Raw genomic sequence first — 18,774 nt, forward strand, 5'->3', positions numbered from 1 at the left:
ATTGGCATATTACAGTTTGTAGATGATATTAAATGGTCTATTTGTAAAAATTATCATTCAGCTCAAAATACCTTACTTATACCTTTATGCTCTACTAATTTATACTTCATTTACAGATATCCCAGGATCAGAGGCAACTGAAGGTAAGGTTGATACGTAAATCCTGACTCTCCTTATGTGGATAGAAAAAAGGCAAACATTTTTAGAGTACGTGAAGTTGAACGTTTATTGGGAAAGTTGAATTTCTTGTATACTGAAAATATTTTTAAACCATACATATTCATAAGCATAATACAAACACCACCTACAATACAAACACATTTTAATAAGGTTCTACTATGAATATTAATTCTAGCCAAAAGAAAATCAGGTAAACCAGTTCTGCGTATCTTTTATCTGCTTTGATGATGTAATCCAACAATTTAAGATATAAACAAAGTAAGCTTTGGCACAACCCTACTTACGTCACTATGGGAACTAGGATACATACTACCACAGATTACAAACCCAATCCCTTCGTAATCAATTTAAAATTGTTACAAGAAGCAAACCTTAATGACATGTAAACATTTTTAGGGTTTCAGTTGGCAATTATGTCTTAAATGCTTAGAAAAACACACCACCATTTCTCATTATTGTTCTCTCTTTAGCTCATCTCTTCCATGAATATAAAGTAGGAAAAATATTATTTGAGACTTCCAGCATAATTCCATTGTGCTTTACACTTTTATAAATATGGATACATCTAAAATATCAGATGCCTTTTTACCAACAATAAATCCACCAAATTCACATTTTCTTATAAACACATGCAAAATTAGTGAAAGACACTTTTGTATAGCAAAGACCCTGCTTAATTTCCTTCTGATTAATAATTTTGGATGGCATGTGCAAACCATACTGCTCATTGAACAGTAGATTTATTTCCTGTAGACTTGTTCTTCTATAAAAATATATTTATGTGTTCACAGGAAAAAAGTTGGTATGTGTGGAGTGACTTTTTGACATATCATTAGATTAGAGGTTTGTTTATGAAGTTAGAAGGCATCTTAGCTTTTATCATTTTCAAATTTTTCTTCATACAAAAGAACACCCTGTGACAGAGATAAGGTAACTGAGATCATCGTTAGCACTTTAAAGTCGAGACAGTTTGAAGCAAAGGGGTCACGCAACTTGCCTAAGGTTTACGTACAACGTCAGTGCTGGAACCAGGAAGAGAACTTGCATTTTCCTAACCCTCGAACAGCTCCCTAGGAACTGATTCCCACCATCAGTCCTGGAGATTATATACAATCTATTACATTGAAATAATATTGGCTGTAGGCTAGAGAAAGTTAGTCATAGACCTATTCCTTCTGTGCAGATTCCCAGTAGAAACCAAATGCTATTGAAACAGGGTAATGAAGAGTCATAGCTAAAGGCAATCTTCAAGCAATCTCGTTTTTCAAATCCATATGTTTGGGACAGTCAGAAAATATGAGCAGGAACATGCTTATTGCTCACAAGTTAAAGAACGCTGTGATCCAGGAAAATAAAACATTATTTGTGTTAACTTCTAATTGAAAGGTGATTAAATTTATATGAATCCTAATGCATTTTTGAGACTATGTCCAACCTGCAGAAACCTTTTCAGCTGATGACAAAGATGAGGAACCGGGATACTGGAAGAACTAAGCTCAGAAGTCCTAACCTTGGCCTCACTGATAGCTGAGTACCAGAAATTCCCCCCAGGTAAGTCCAAACATGATGACTCTTCCTCGAGAAAAGCTCTGCCTTAAAATTAGGTGGGGATCAAGCTCAAGGTGCTGGAGGGCTGTGTGGCTCCTCATTCCCAGCTTGAGGACCACAGTGCCTTCCCACTTTGGAAATCCTTCCATCAGAAGTGTGGTCAAGTCCTGACCCACCAAGTATTGTTGTAAGAAAGACATTCTTTTCTGCTGCCTATCCATTTGGGAGGACACACAAGGTTTAAAATGGTAATTAGATATTCAGTGTGGATTACTGCTTGACTGTTATACACAATCCCTCATTTTGGTCCACAAGAGAGCGAGTGGGCTACATGAATAAAAGTCAAGGCTTGAACAATCTACACCCATGGGTAGAGTTCAAAAATGAAAGTAAAACCTGCGAGTTGGTTTCACGTAAACATAATTCAGAAATATACTTAAGGATTTAATGGTAAGGTTAAGAAATATTTCCATAAAATGAGAAGCTCAACACTGAATTTTACTGACACATATGCACAGTCCTTCATAGTATTTCTAAACTTCTCTCATGTACAATTGAGAAGGACCAGTAGTTCACAGGCCAGGAAATAAATTCTCTGAATTTGTACTAGCTTTGACAGAAGGAGAACACAGAAAAATATCCCACCCTGAGGATTCTTAAAATGTGATATAGGCAAACATATATATAGGAATTTATGCTGTAAACGGTTTTTCTTGGCGGGCTGGGGTAGGAGTACAGTCAACAAAAATTTACTTTGAAAAATATGAAAACATTCCCCTCAATATTTATATGATATTTTATTTTGAGATTGTTGGAAAAGCATATAAGAACAAAATCCAAATGCTTTGTACAAAGTCTTCAGAGTTTGGGAACCTCATGTTATTGGTCACAGCTGTGGATTGATGAAAAATGGTATATTACTATATACTCTAGCTGTACAGACATGCCTGTTAATGTTCTTCTCACTTCAAAATAAAACAATCTCTATTTTAAATTGTGTAAATATTAACATAATATGTACAATGCATTCACGAAATATATGGAACATACCATTATACAAACATAGGTAAAAGCAGTCAATTTAGAAATGGAGATATCAAATAGATACAGTTGTCAGACCCCAGCATCACAGACACCTCTCTTGCCTGTTCTTTCGTAAGATCACCTTCTGACCACTGCTTCTATTGCAGCTGAATTGAGTCCAAGAAAAACAAACAAAAGTGTTTTTAGGTGTCATAACTGATAGAAACTAAGTTCATGTTGAAACTGAAAGAATTCTGTTTAAGCAAGACCATCTCAGGGCAAAGAGTTAGGAGCTCAATAAATACTAATTGATTGTTCACCTAAGACTTCTGCTAGTAACATTTTAAATAATAAATTCAGACTATATATATTCAATGAAGTGTTATTTAATAAGACATTCATATTCCTCTTTACAGCTTAAATAACCAGGTGGCTTACTATCTTTTAACCTGTTATGAAGTGAAGTCACTGAGACAGTTCTCCGAGACTTGAGTACACGTGTGCACACGCAGAAAACCCACAAGGCAGCAACATCTATGCAAACACAGTGAAGAGTGGAGCCAGGCAGGGATGATTTCAGCGGAGAGAGACTTTGGATTCAGTTGAGGTGAACCTAAATACAGGATCTGTTTTTGTGGTTTGCATTTTGAGCACCTGAAAAAAAAACAACAACAAAAAAAAAACTCCAGGCCTATAGTGCTAGGTATTTTCACTTTTTCAAGGCAGTGCTCTTTTTCTGAACAGAGTTGCAGGATGTTTGAATTCTGGGTGAAAGCTTCTGCCAGAATGTTTCTATTCTATATGAAAGTTCTTGCTCCCTTGAACAGTTAAATCTGGAAGGTTGGTGTGAACCACTGGTTTGGTGCTACGTGCTCTGTTTATGCCCGGAGTGGAAACGTTGCTGTGGAACTCCCATTGCTTTCCACAGATCCCTTCTCCTTAGACCCAGCATAGGCACCGATAAAAGAGCCATCCTCGTTGAAGAGACCGTGGTCACCTTCTCCGTACTCCACTAAGCTGTCGGCACTCTCTGTGGCCTGCATATCCCTGTTAAGGGACCGAAGGCTTCCTTTGAGAGGTTTTTCGTCACTGTCACTAGAAAATCAAAAAGAATAGTTTGACAAAATCTGAAATATTCCTGGAAAGCAAGACTCATGCCAAAGTGCTAATAGGTTTTAAAAATTTCCAGATAATCATGTTAGCACTGAAGACAGATTCTAAATGACCCTTTCATAAAGAAATGTTTAGAAAGTCATTACCAATTTGTGTTATGCTGAGTAACTGAGAAACTTTTCTGCCATTCACAACACTCCTGCTTCCCTTTAAAACTGAGACACGCAGATATTCAATCTGCTTATGTACATAGAAAACAAATGTTATTTTCTACACTTTCAGAACTCCTGGTCATCAAAGCTTGATCTTCTGTCTTCACCTTTGATCCTCCGTATTTTTCCAGATCCTTCCAAAAATGTCTCTCTCATCCAGGTTAATCAATTAAATTCTGTTTCTTGTAACCAAAGAACTTCAATACAGTTTATAAATTCAGGGTTGTTAAATTAGAAAAAGAATAGCTGGTATTTTTAGAATAGGAATGTTACAAGTATCCTGCATTTATGCTCTGAGTTTTATTCTTCAACAAATCCAACTCTGAGTTAGTAAAATGTCTTTCAAATGATACAGTTTTCTTCATTTCTAGCTGAGGATTTTTTTTTTAATACCAACATCTTTCACACTATAAAGCTGTATACCAAATGAGAAGATTTTATAAAATTCTAAAAAGGAAAAATTGGGATAAAAGGTAATTAGCACATGATGAGTACTTTATAGAATGGGGTAGTAGCTGGTGGTGTCCATCAAATTGTTCCATTTCGCTCAGTTTTTCTAGAAGTAGGGCAGGATGGTACTTCACTTCCCTCTGTGTTAGGCAGTGCCATATGATTTGCTTTGGCCAAAGAAAAGTGAGCAGGAATGACAGTGTCACTTTAGCGTTAGTGCTCCCTGTGCCATATTCCGGTTCACTGCTGTGGTGACCTGCATACTCACCTACCAGCCAGTTGTTCCTAAGGACCAGGATGGCCAGAGCCATCTATGGTGGACACAGGCATGTGGACACACAACTTGAGAGAAAAATATCTGGAGTTGTTTTCACTAGCAGCATAACTACCACACAATTGCACTCATCTCACACGCTAGTAAAGTAATGCTAGAAATTCTCCAAGCCAGACGTCAGCAGTACGTGAACTATGAACTTCCAGATGTTCAAGCTGGTTTTAGAAAAGGCAGAGGAACCAGAGATCAAATTGCCAACATCCGCTAGATCATCCAAAAAGCGAGAGAGTTCCAGAAAAACATCTATTCCTGCTTTATTGACTATGCCAAAGCCTTTGACTGTGTGGATCACAATAAACTGTGGAAAATTCTGAAAGAGGTGGGAATACCAGACCACCTGACTTGCCTCTTGAGAAACCTATATGCAGGTCAGGAAGCAACAGTTAGAACTGGACATGGAACAACAGACTGGTTCCAAATAGGAAAAGGACTACGTCAAGGCTGTATATTGGCACCCTGCTTATTTAACTTATATGCAGAGTACATCATGAGAAATGCTGGGCTGGAAGAAGCACAAGCGGGAAGCAAGATTGTGGGGAGAAATATCAAGAACCTCAGATATGCAGATGACACCACCCTTATGGCAGAAAGTGAAGAGGAACTCAAAAGCCTCTTGATGAAAGTGAAAGAGGAGAGTGAAAAAGTTGGCTTAAAGCTCAGCACTCAGAAAACGAACATCATGGCATCTGGTCCCATCACTTCATGGGAAATAGATGGGGAAACAGTGGAAACAGTGGCAGACTTTTGGGCTCCAAAATCACCACAGATGGTGATTGCAGCCATGAAATTAAAAGACACTTACTCCTTGGAGGGAAAGTTATGACCAACCCAGATAGCATATTCAAAAGCAGAGACATTATTTTGCCAACAAAGGTCTGTTTTTCCAGTGGTCGTGTATGAATGTGAGAGTTGGACTGTGAAGAAGGCTGAGTGCCGAAGAATTGATGCTTTTGAACTGTGGTGTTGGAGAAGACTCTTGAGAGTTGGACTGCAAGGAGATCCAACCAGTCCATTCTAAAGGAGATCAGTCCTGGGTGTTCACTGGAAAGAATGATGCTGAAGCTGAAACTCCAGTACTTTGGCCACCTCATGCGAAGAGCTGACTCATTGGAAGAGACCCGGATGCTGGGAGGGATTGGGGGCAGGAGGAGAAGGGGACGACAGAGGATGAGATGGCTGGATGGCATCACTGGCTCGATGGACGTGAGTCTGAGTGAACTCTGGGAGTTGGTGATGGACAGGGAGGCCTGGCGTGCTGCGATTCATGGGGTCGCAGAGAGTCGGACACGACTGAGTGACTGAACTGAACTGAATCAAAGTAAAAGAGTGTTTACTAAATGGAGGAAAGAAAAATAAGCATAGAGGCAAGGAGAGCTTACCATGAGGTTCAGATGTACATTGGTTAGTGTGTGTGTGCGCGCGCGTGTGTGCTTAGTCTCTCAGTCGTGTCTGATTCTTTTGCAACCCCATGGACTGTAGCTTACCGGGCTCCTCTGTCCATGGAATTCTAGGCAAGAATACTGGAATGGGTTGTCATTTCCTTCTCCAGGGATCCTCCCAACCCAGTGACTGAACCCACATCTCCTGCATTGGCAGGCAGATTCTTTACCATCTGAGCAACCTGGGAAGCCCACATAAGTTAATGCAGGAGAGCTAATGAGAATATTCCACATCTCTGTTTATAATGATGGATCCAGGGCAGGGGCCAGTCAGAGCCAACTGAGTCTGCTCTGTAATATGGATCCTGGTCGTGTGTGCTAATGGTCGTATATGCTTGGAAACTGCAACAGCTCCCTTGGCTGCAGTATACAGAGCACCTGACTGAAAACAACAGAGTCCTCAACAGGAACAGGTAAGTCAAGAAGAGGGTGATGGGAAGGTGAAGATGCACACTGACGAGAGAGTGAGAAGGGTAACACACCCTCAAGAGGTACTTACCTCCTACCAGATTTCCTGCAGTTTCTCCCATTTTGGCACACTTGTGTACGTTTGGTCCAGGGGTTAAGAGTGACACAATCTTTTTCATCCTTTAAAGACTGTCTCAACCTTCTTTGGATGAACTCTTAGCAGAGCTCATCTTAGACAGCAATAGTTGCTCCCTTTTTTGCTCTTATTCTCTTTAATTAATTGCAATCATTTGCATAGATAATCCCCCCCCCCTCCCCACAGACTAGGTTCATCTTGAGGACATGTTTTGTGACTTACACACCTTTGTAGGTCCACACCGCAGGTACACAAAATACACGTTATACACTGCATACAACCTGAGTTCACAGTGGCTACGGTGAGGAGTGACTACAAGATATTTTATCTATTTTATATAGATAATCTCTAAATAACAATAGTGTCCTGTGAATAACACCTTTCAAGGAAATTGTCCAAGCACACAGAGTCTACCTAGATAGCAGTTACACCTCCTCACACAGACATCTAGTTGCTATCAATCACTTGTATTACTATTCTTTATAAGGGTGTTAAAATGTAGTCCTGTAAGCTTTAAGTAGAAATGCTTTTTTAATATATTTTAAAGTTTATTTAACCTGATGGATATATGTTTTGATGCATTTTTAAATGGAGTGTAATGTTTACCTGTATTCTCCAAAGGTTTCATCTTTCGCTGACTGAACTTCAGGGTCTGGGTGAAGATCCTCCTTTTCTTTCACTAAACACACACACACACACACACAGGTAGAGGAGTAATACGAGTCACTTTTAAAGACATATATCTTCAAAGCACTGTTAATAAGTCAAGTGTTTTATGTCTGTACCTATTCACTCATCTTTCACCTCTTTGTTACCAGCGTTACAGCCTGGTGCAGTTATACATGAATTCAGTATTATGTGGGCAACATGTCTTAATGAAAGAGTCAAACGTAGTTACAGTCGCTCAACGAAGACCAAATTACTGCATGTACATTTCACGGTGCTTCCCTTGTGGCTCAGACGGTAAAGCGTCTGCCTACAATGTGGGAGACCCGGGTTCTATCCCTGGGTCAGGAAGTTCCCCTGGAGAAGGAAATGGCAACCCACTCCAGTATTCCTGCCTGGAAAATCCCATGGACGGAGGAGTCTGGTGGGCTACAGTCCATGGGGTCGCAAAAAGTCGGACACGACTGAGCAATTTACTATGCTAAACTTCCTGAAAATGTCATTGGCTGATATCAGATCGATGTTGTTAAACTACAGGACTAAAAAGTCTATCATTGGGTTGTTCTCTTCTTACTCCAAACTGCCTCAATAATCAGAATATTAAAGTCTATAATACCATAGGTTAAATGAGATTTATTCTAAACAGTGGGATATAGAACATGAAGATTGTTGCCTCATTGTGCTCAGAAAATTCGAACTAAAATCCCCTGTCATGGCACCTTTTACTACTTACTTGCAGAGAGATGAGAATTTCTCTTGGTTTTCCTGCAGTGTGAAATGCTGACTTGTGTTTAAGAGCACAGTTTGAAGAAACTCCTTCAGAATCTGGATAAGGTAACACTTCACAAAGGACAATTTGTTGGGCATATACTCAAAGGGAAATGCTATGTCTCTTTACAAATTGAATGAAGTTAAAGTATTAACTAGGATGATTTTTATTTATATTTTATGTACCATTAATTCAAGAGGTATTAAACCTGATATATATCAGAGGAATAAGGGATGCATTCCCAGCAATGGTTAAGTTAACACAGCTAACTAGTGAACCCAGTACTATTAGAATGTACTAGTGCAAAATATCTCTGGGTCATGAATTTATAGAGAGGCATACTGTTAAAATATATGTGTGTGATTTACTAACAAGTCTCCCTAACATCTGTGATATTTTACAGATAGAAAATAGAAGCATGGAAGTATTATATGCCTCTCTAGAGCCTATTTTATATACTGCTGCTGCTAAGTTGCTTCAGTCATGTCTGACTCTGTGTGACCCCAGAGACGGCAGCCCACCAGGCTCCCCTGGCCCTGGGATTCTCCAGGCAAGAACACTGGAGTGGATTGCCATTTCCTTCTCCTATGCATGAAAGTGAAAAGTCAAAGTGAAGTCGCTCTGTCGTGCCCGACTCTTAGTGACCCCATCGACTTCAGCCTACCAGGCTCCTCCGTCCATGGGATTCTCCAGGCAAGAGAACTGGAGTGGGGTGCCATTGCCTTCTCCACACTTGATATACTAGAAATGAATATTTCATTTTTAAAAAGTGAAATACTTTCATTCATAAAACAAGTAACTACCTAGAAATAATTCTGTTGATCATACATACACCCTTTGGTTAGTTATTAGAGGAATTTTCTTTTCCTCTCAGTACAGTATATTAACTAATGTACTAATATAAATAGACTTTAATGTGTAATTAAAACAGTTGAAGATGTCTCTTACGAAGGTCTCCTAGAAATTAAATGTAAAGTGTGAAAGTTAATTGCTCAGTCGTGTCTGATTCTTTGCGACCCCATGGACTGTAACCTGCCAGGCTCCTTGGTCCATGGTATTCTCCAGGCAAGAATACTGGAGTGGGTTGCCATTTTCTCCACCAGGGGATCTTCCCAACCCTGGAATTAAACCCAGGTCTCCTGCATTCCAGGCAGATTCTTTACCATCTAAGCTACCTGGGATGTCCTAAACAGGTAAGTAGAATTTACTTGGTAAAATTTAAAGTCATAGTAAGAAACAGCTTTACCTGAGTACTTTCCGCCTTTGTTCCTCTTCACAAAGCAAACAGTTAACAATATTAGTGTGAGTAGAGCAATTGCACACATCAGTCCAATAAACCAGCCTTGAGTGGAGATGTCATCGTACAGACCAGCATATTCTGTTGTACAAAGAGAAGCACACTGAGTCCTGGAAACAGTCTTTGACATTAAGCCCCTTTGGGGAACATTAAACATCATTTTTAAATAAACAAAATAGCATCACTTTTGTCCTTGGAGTGCCCCTAGAGGGTATGTGATTTGAAGTACAGTTCATCAGGAGAATCCTGATAAATCGTTAATTCATTGTTCAGAAAGGGCCCTCTCAAACTGCATTTGACTCTTAGGATGAAAACCAGAGAAACAGTAGAGACAGATCAAGATGAACACAGTAGCAGCAGCAAGCAGGCAAAAGCACAAGCTGCCTTGGTTACATGCAGATTGCCAAGGAGATTCTGGGGGTTTGCTTTTAGTTTTTGTTATTAACACATGTTAATTAGCCGCAGACATTTTTAGGCAACTACTCTGGTAAAAACAATTAAGAGGTAAGTCTGGATGTTGGTGAGACATTGTTCATTTCGATACTTTTAAAACGCTATGCCAAAACAAATTGACACTATAGTTTTTACAGCCAATGTACTTCATATTTTCAACATAGGAAGTATGTAAAAGTAAATAATCTACAGAGCATAGATGTATTGTCTAAGATGGCTCCAAACAGAATCTCATTTCTCACCTCTCCCTCTTGTCTCAATTACATCTTCAAAAATGCTATTGTTATCAACCCAATTCTTAGTCAAAAGGCGAACTACATGTTCAGCTCCCGGCTCAAATGCCTCTACTGGGTGAATCTTTTGAGTAAGATTTACTCCTTCTGATATCTTCCCGACACTTTTACCTAAGAAATGTACACAGTTAATTCATATGAATTGTAGTCACTGAAAAGTAGGACATGAAAAGCAAAAAAGTACTGTTATTTGAGATGAATGAGAGCCATTTGTAGCATTTTTTTCTCAGTTCTGAATTATCAGAAGATGAAGAAAATCAACATTTCAAGATTTTCTTTTTTAATGTGCTGAAATGGAGTATATGAACTTAATTCATGTCCTTTAAAAATGATACACTTGTTGATGAAGTGATGCTATAAATTTGCGTGGTCATATGAATGGTTTTAAACCAAACACAGACTTCAAAAAACTGTACAATGTCACTTTGTGCAATTTGGACTTTCACAAACCTCATAGGAACCAGATTTGGAGATTTTGGCTTAGAATTGAAAGCATATGGCATTAAAACCTTTAATCTACATTACTTCCTTGCCTTGGTCATTTTCATAAGTATTGATAGAATAGCATAATATGTTCATATAAAATGTTTGTTTGAAATTTCTAGAAACTTAGGCTACATAAAAGTGCAGGTTTATAGGTACTTTGAAATGAAATGTATTGAAATTTTTGAAGTGTTTGAGAACTTTACAATTCAAAATAAATGTATGTCAATATATTAATTGTAGAATATTATAGCAGATAAAAATATGACAAGTATAATTAAAATATACATATAATATCAGAAATTAAAACAAAATATCTAAAATAATTTTGCTGTTGATCCATAATGTTGCTAAGAATTAACTCAATAAAATGTTAACAATGTTTAAAGGCTTTAAATGAGAATGTGTCACATGTTAAAATTTAGGTATAACTTTTCAACACAGAGTAAAAATTGATTATATAGTTACTGATAACACAAAGACATCATTAAAAATGGCACCGTGAGAAAAATAAGACCAGTTATATTAGTTGAAGAAAGCCTTCAAGATTGAACACTTGAAACAAAACACAATTAATTTTGCCTTTGAAAAACAGAAATTTAGTGTTCCATTAAATAGCACAAGCTTTTGAAAAAGAGAGTAAAGCAAGGATTTTATTGCAACCAGTAACAACACAAAAAAGAATATTTCTGATTAACTCGATTTTCCCCCCTTTTAGATTATGGAATGTAAGCCACCTGAAAATCAGAGTGACAACCAGAAAATGATGGGGAAAAAAATGCTTGTGTATCAAATCCCATTCTCTGATTTAATGCCAGATGACCTTAAAATGGACCATCCAGGCAGAGCAAAGAAAAGAAAGACTCAGAAACAGATTCCAATTTGCACAAAAGTTAACATTTTTAGAGTATTTAGTGATAGCAAGATGATATTCTCAATAGAAAGATAAATTTTTTTCATTTTTTCCCCAAAGATCATGCTGAAATCAAGTGGAAAAGACTAGTTGTTTTTTCTGTAAATATGGCAATATAGGCCTATAGAAGAAAATTCAGTGTCAACAGGGGAAGGGGACAGTAGCTGACATTGCAGAATCCTGAAAAAGAGCACAAACATACTAGTAAGAAACACTTTCAAATCATGACACATGGGAATGAAGAAATATGCTATAAGACGCTCAAGTACATTAGTTATAGTTTGAATTTGCAGAAGAAAATAGCATCATTTATATAGCCACATAAACATCATTTTCCACCCTATGAAAACAACTTGTCAATGCAACCAAGCCGACATTTACCAATATTTCTATATATACGAGAATGCATGACTATTGTAAGACAATTTTGTGATTTTTTTTTCTTACATGCTGCTAATCGCCAGGAATTTCTGATATACTGTTGGTCCTTAAATAAAAGTAACCCTCCCCAGGCCTTAAACTCTGTTTTAGAAAATACTACTGTTGCATATTTAGATTACCACTATACTGACTTATTTTCTTGGTGTCAGACACTTGTTAACCATTTGAACTCTAGAGGAACAAGAACCTTTTAGTTACTGGAGTGTTTTCAGTCACCATTAAAAGTAGGTAAATAAGTTCTTCAATTCACTTGGTGTCCAATACATCCTTGGGAACAATTTGAGTTTTTGAGAGAAACTATTTTGGATATGTGTGTGTGTATATATACATATGTATATATACACATTCCCCCATAAAAGAAAGTTTTGAGTATATAGGAACTCTTAGGAAAACATAAGCTCTTCAGTATTTACATTGAGTAGGAACAAAATGAGAGGAAGAAACAAACTGACCAAGGTCACAGCATAACCATTTACACATTCATTTCATAGTGATTCATGAACTGAAACACATTGTAATATATGTCTTATATAAATGACAGACTGTTCACGTTTCTTTGTTACTATTTTCTCTTTTTTCCCATGGATTCTACCTTTCATTTAATCTAAAATTTGGGAAAGCATCCAGAACAGTGGATGCGTAGTACATGATACATAAATGACTTGTTTATTTTTCCCTTCTTGCTCTCTCCCAGTTCCTTTTGCCTGCCTCCAATACCCCTCTAGGTCTCACCAACTTGAATTCTACACAAGGCCCTCTTTTTTAAGCTTAAAAGTATGCCTATCCTTTCCCCCAATCCACTTCCCTTTCTTGCTTTACCTTCTTATTTTATCTCCTAATGCCCTGTTGATAACATAGAAAGCTTAGTAAAAATACTTCTAAAATCATAATTGGAGAAATAATTTTGGAAGGGAAATGGGCTGAGTTGGAAAAAAAATAGAAAAGTAAAATTGAATTAGGCGAACTATACAAATGAAACGATAGTGTTATGAGCCAGTTTCAAGCTAATTACTTGGCATCATCCAGTAGACAGTAAAATAAAATTGGTTTATGAATCACTGTATAGATGAGTCATGACATGGAGGTGAAATGTGTTAGATCAGTGGTGCAAAATGTCTACCAGTGCAAGAGGCAAGCATTTTTCTGGGTGGAAACATTTCCAAAAGAAAAATACCCGCTCTACTAACCTTATGACTAACTTTGTGACCTTATAGCCCCCTATTTTAATTAAAATTATAGTTCCTGACCTTATATACACTGAGGCTATAGTTTGATTACTGTTGTGCAGAAATCCATAAATTGAGTCAATGTGAACTTTAGAAACAAGAAAAATAAATTCTGTACATCAGTGGAAAACAGAAGGCCAGACAGATTGAGAGCACAATCACTTCTGATTTATAGTGACTACCATGCTGCCTTCCTTTCAGAGCAGTTTAAAACGGAGCATGCATAAACCTCCGGTACTTACTCCCCTCTCCTAATGTAGCACTCTCCTCAGTGATTGGTTTTCCACAGCCCTTTGAAGTGCAAGCCCTCAAGTAGAATTTGTACTTGGTAGTTGCACTGAGGTTCAAGAGACGCCAGCTGGGCTTTGATGGAGTTGTAATGTTGATATCATTTAGCTCTCCAATTTCATCAGTGTCATTTACTGAAGAAAGAAACATGAACATCAACACCTCGGATTCTGTAGTCTTAGCCATTCAATTATGTTATGCCTTATTTCTGCTTCTATTCATGCTTGTGGCCTGCCATCTTATTATTCATAGTCTCTATCAACTCAATTCTATGAGGTAGATACAATTATTATGACATATTATCCAGGGGTAATTTAAGATCTGGCAAGAATAAACACACTGCCTAGATCTAGAGCCACTAACTGGCAAACCCGGATTTGAATCTAAACCACAGCCTTTTAACTCCGAAGCCCATGCTCCTAATCACTGTGCTACACTGGACAGCCTCTGCAGCTTTACCATACCTATTAACAATGATGAGCTCCCCCACTGACATATTTTCATTGTATCCTTGACGTGTGTGTGTGTGTGTGTGTGTCTGTGTATTAGTCACTTAGTCGTGTCTGACTGTTTGTGACCCCGTGGAGTTTCGCCCTCCAGACTCTTCTGCCCATGGGATGTCCCAGGCAAGAACCCATGGGGTGGGTTGCCATTTCCTTCTTCAGAGGATCTTTCTGACCCAGTGATCAAGCACAGATCTCCTGCATTGCAGGCAGATTCTCTACCATCTGAGCTAAGTACTTTTTAATCTTTTATTGTAAAAATTTGAACCGTGATTTACCAGAGTCTTCTATAGTTTCTGGTTTACTATGTAGCACTGAACAAGTATTCAAGGACTCAAGAAACTGATAAATTAATGTATTTTAAAATGTCTACTGTATACTTAGCACTATGTAAAGCACTGTATAGAAAAATATGATTTAGATAGTGCCTTTCAAAGAACCTGCAGCATAGCAAGATCTTGATATTTGTGCAAGAGCTCAAAGTGCTCGAAGACTACTGAAAGAATAATCCGAGATGAAATGGTATGTTCAAGGTTGTGCAACCATTAGTGGCAAGAAAAGGGCTAGAATAAACACTCTTGACACTTGGTCCAAGAGACCCTAAAAATATATTTACTCTTTAACTTAAAATGCCTTCATTGTAGATACAATGCAGTGAGATAAATGGAAATGAAAAATTACTAATCCAAACATAGGAAAGAAGTAAAATAATCACTCTTGGTCAATTACTTGAGAGCACTCCTGTAAATAGCACCAAGTCAATTGAAAAACTACCACAATCAATGTAAGAATTCAGCAAAGTACATAGAGAGCTCTCATATACACACTCAACGACTATTTAGAACATATAGCCACAAAAATAGATAAGCCATCTAAGAATATTTCAATCACTTAATAGATAGCTAAATAAGTATAGATATAAGACTAGAGATCTCTTTAAGAAAATGAGAGACACCAAGGGAACATTTCATGCCAAGATGGGCTCAATAAAGGATAGAAATTGTATGGACCTAACAGAAGCAGAAGATATTAAGAAGAAGTGGCAAGAATATACAGAAGAACCGTACAAAAAAGATCTTCACGACCCAGATAATCACAATGGTGTGCTCAGCCCAACATCCTGGAATGCCAAGTCAAGTGGGCCTTAGAAGCATCACAACGAACAAAGCTAGTGGAGGTGATGGAATTCCCATTGAGCTATCTCAAATCCTAAAAGATGATGCTGTGAAAGTGCTGCACTCAATATGCCAGCAAGTTTGGAAAATTCAACAGTGGCCCCAGGACTGGAAAAAGTCAGTTTTCATTCCAATCCAAAGGAATACCAAAGAATGCTCAAACTACCGCATAATTGCACTCATCTCACATGCTAGTAACATAATGCTCAAAATTCTCCAAGCCAGGCTTCAACAGTATGTGAACTTTGAACTTCCAGATGTTCAAGCTGGGTTTAGAAGAGGCAGACGAACCAGAGATCAAATCGCCAACATCCGTTGGATCATCGAAAAAGCAAGAGAGTTCCAGAAAAATATCTACTTCTGCTTTATTGACTATGCCAAAGCCTTTGATTGTATGGACCACAACAAACTGTGGAAAATTCTGAAAGAAATTGGAATACCAGACCACCTGACCTGCCTCTTGAGAAATCTGTATGCAGGTCAGGAAGCAACAGTTAGAACTGGACATGGAACAACAGACTAATTCCAAATCAGGAAAGGAGCACGTCAAGGCTGTAAATTGTTACCCTGCTTATTTAACCTATTTGCAGAGTACATCATGAGAAACTCTGGGATGGATGAAGCACAAACTGGAATCAAGATTGCCGGGAAAAATATCAATAACCTCAGATATGCAGATGACACCACCCTTATGGCAGAACGCGAAGAACTAAAGAGCCTATTGATGAAAGTAAGAGAGTAGAGGGAAATGTTGGCTTAAAGCTCAACATTCAGTCAACTAAGATCATGGCATCTGGTCCCATCACTTCATGGGAAATAGATGGGGAAACAGTGAAAACAGTGACAGACTTTATTTTTTGGCTCCAAAATCACTGCAGATAGTGACTATAGCTATGAAATTAAAAGACGCCTGCTCCTTGGGAAAAAAGCTATGACCAACCTAGACAGCACATTAAAAAGCAGAGATATTACTTGGCCAACAAAGGTCCATCTAGTCAAAGCTATGGTTTTGCCAGTAGTCATGTATGGATGTAAGATTTGGACTATAAAGAAAGCTGAGTACCAAATAATTGATGCTTTTCAACTCTGGTATTGGAGAAGACTCCTAAGATTCCCTTGGACTGCAAGAAGATCCAACCAGTCCATCCTAAAAGAAATCAGTCCTGAATATTCATTGGAAGAACTTATGCTGAAGTTGAAATTCCAATACTTTGGCCACCTGATCCAAAGAACTGACTCACTGGAAAAACCCTGATGCTGGGAAAGATTAAAGGTGGGAGGAGAAGGGGACAACAGAGGATGAGATGGTTGGATGGCATCACTGACTCAATGGACATGAGTTTGAGTAAACTCTGGGAGTTGGTGATGGACAGGGAGGCCTGGCGTGCTGCAGTGCATCAGGTCCAAAGAGTTGGACACGACTGAGCGACTGAACTCAAGTAAATATAAAGTTGTTATTTTATTGAAAGTCCACATATCAAGTAGTAGAGTAACCACAGCGATTTTAATATTTCAGCTTTTTCTATATATATTCTAAGCAGTTGTTTTTAAAATAAGTTTAGATATTATATACAGATCAACATGAAGGTAGGAATTTATTTAATATTCAGTTTTTCTATTATTAGAATAAAGATAATATGTATCTTTACCAAATAAAGTTGACATTGAAAAGTTCTTGAGTATTTCTTCAGTGCTTCCTACATGTTTGAAATACAGTTCATGGAATTAAGAGACTTAAAGTCTTCCCTGGTAGCTCAGCTGGTAAAGAATCTGCCTGCAATATGGGAGACCGGGGTTTGATCCCTGGGTTGGAAGATCCCATGGTGAAGGAAATAGCTACTCACTCCAGTATTCTGACCTGGAGAATTCCTTGGACTATTCCATGGGGTTGCAAAGAATCAGACATGACTGAGCAACTTTCACTTTCACGAGCTCAGCATCTAGAATGACTGAGCTAGGTTTCGATGTTTTCGTAACACTTGTTTTACTGCATGACTCTTTGTAAGTGAACTCTGTGTACTTCTCATCCATAAAGCAGTGACGGTACATACTTCATAGACTTCCTGTTTTCATGAAAAATGAAGGGAGAGTACTCAATTTTTACTGATCCTGCTAACTAGCCAATACTCAAAAATGCTAAACCGCTGCCTCTATTAGGGTTATGCCTGTACCTGTTTAATCACAGGTACTCAAAGCAGAACAGAAGCTAAAGCTGATACCTGCCCCGAACAGCCGCAAGAGTTGAAGGGATTGATGGCAGTTCAGGGTTATGATCCAGTTGACCTATGCAAGCAGTGTAGACTGGGCTTCCATAGACCTGATGTTTCTGCTGTTTAGGAATTTATGCCTTCTAAGTTTAACATTTTCTTATGAGCTCAGTCCCCTAATCTCCATGTTGAGCTGATACTTAGATTTGAGGACTGTAACAGATGGGTGGTGCTATGATTAAAATAATCAAATCTAAACAACACGCTTTCATCCAGACATGTTGTTTTTAACTGAATGGCACAACAGCATATGGGGAGAGCCCGTGTGGTGGTCGAAAGACAACTCTAGATCTCTCAGTGTGACATGACTGCAGCAGTGGGCTACAGAAGCAGGATTCTACAAATACAATACATGCAGAGTTGAGACTGGAAACATGCCTCAGAGACAGAAGAGGCAGGGGAGGGTGGAAGTCAGTGTGCTCTGCATCTCCACTACAACATTTCTTTTTCTGTTTCCAATTTTTAAATTTAATTTACTTAAAAATAGAAACAAGCTATTCACCCATTTCTCCTCCCTCCCTCCTACCCCTCCCCAACTTCCAAGTCTGGGGCTACCACCACCATCACCAACCTATTCTGTATCCATGACATCATTTACTAACTTTTTTCTTTGCATATTTCCTAATTCTCAAGGTATCTTATATATATGAGTGTGTGCGTGCTCAGTCGTGTCTGACACTTTGTGATCCTATGGACTAAAGCCCGCCATGCTCCTCTGTCCATAGGATTCTCCAGGCAACAATACTAGAGTGGGTTGTCATTTCCTTCTCCAGGGGATCTACCCAACCCAGGGATCAAACTTGTGTTTCCTACATCTCCTGCATTATCACTGATCCACCTGAGAATACCTATATACATATTAAAATGCATATTTTCTGGTGTCTATTAACTTACTGCTTTTTTCCCCTCAAAACAAGAATTGGCAAACCTTTCTGTTAAGGACAAGATTGTAAATATTTTAGCCTTCGTGGGCTATGTGATCTCTGTTGCAACTACTTAGCTCTGCCACTATAGTAAGAAAGCAGATATAGACAAATATAAGTTAGTGGACATGGCCATGTTGCAATAAAACTTGTAAGAACAGGCAGCAGGCTCGATTTGATCTCTAAGCCAGTTTACAAACCCCTGTGCTATAAGTATGCCAGCCTACAAACCAT

At 38.3% G+C, this 18,774-nt stretch overlaps 1 protein-coding gene across 6 annotated transcripts in view; it reads right to left on the reverse strand.

The window, feature by feature from the left end:
- Positions 1-208: 208 nt before the first annotated feature.
- The window catches only part of CHL1 (cell adhesion molecule L1 like), a 225,934-nt gene continuing 207,368 nt past the window's right edge, over positions 209-18,774 (reverse strand). For 5 of the 6 annotated variants that reach the window (XM_061396388.1, XM_061396384.1, XM_061396387.1 and 2 more), the window contains 5 exons: positions 13,627-13,806; positions 10,271-10,432; positions 9,525-9,656; positions 7,450-7,522; positions 209-3,846 (listed from right to left, as the gene is read on the reverse strand). In XM_061396388.1, coding sequence (XP_061252372.1) covers positions 3,630-3,846; positions 7,450-7,522; positions 9,525-9,656; positions 10,271-10,432; positions 13,627-13,806 — 764 coding nt within the window. In that variant the 3' untranslated portion in view covers positions 209-3,629. The remainder of the gene's footprint in view (positions 3,847-7,449; positions 7,523-9,524; positions 9,657-10,270; positions 10,433-13,626; positions 13,807-18,774) is intronic. The other variant, XM_061396389.1, reaches the window with a different exon arrangement.

Source organism: Bos javanicus, chromosome 22 (assembly GCF_032452875.1).
Source record: "Bos javanicus breed banteng chromosome 22, ARS-OSU_banteng_1.0, whole genome shotgun sequence".
NCBI classification, from domain to species: Eukaryota; Metazoa; Chordata; class Mammalia; order Artiodactyla; family Bovidae; genus Bos; species Bos javanicus.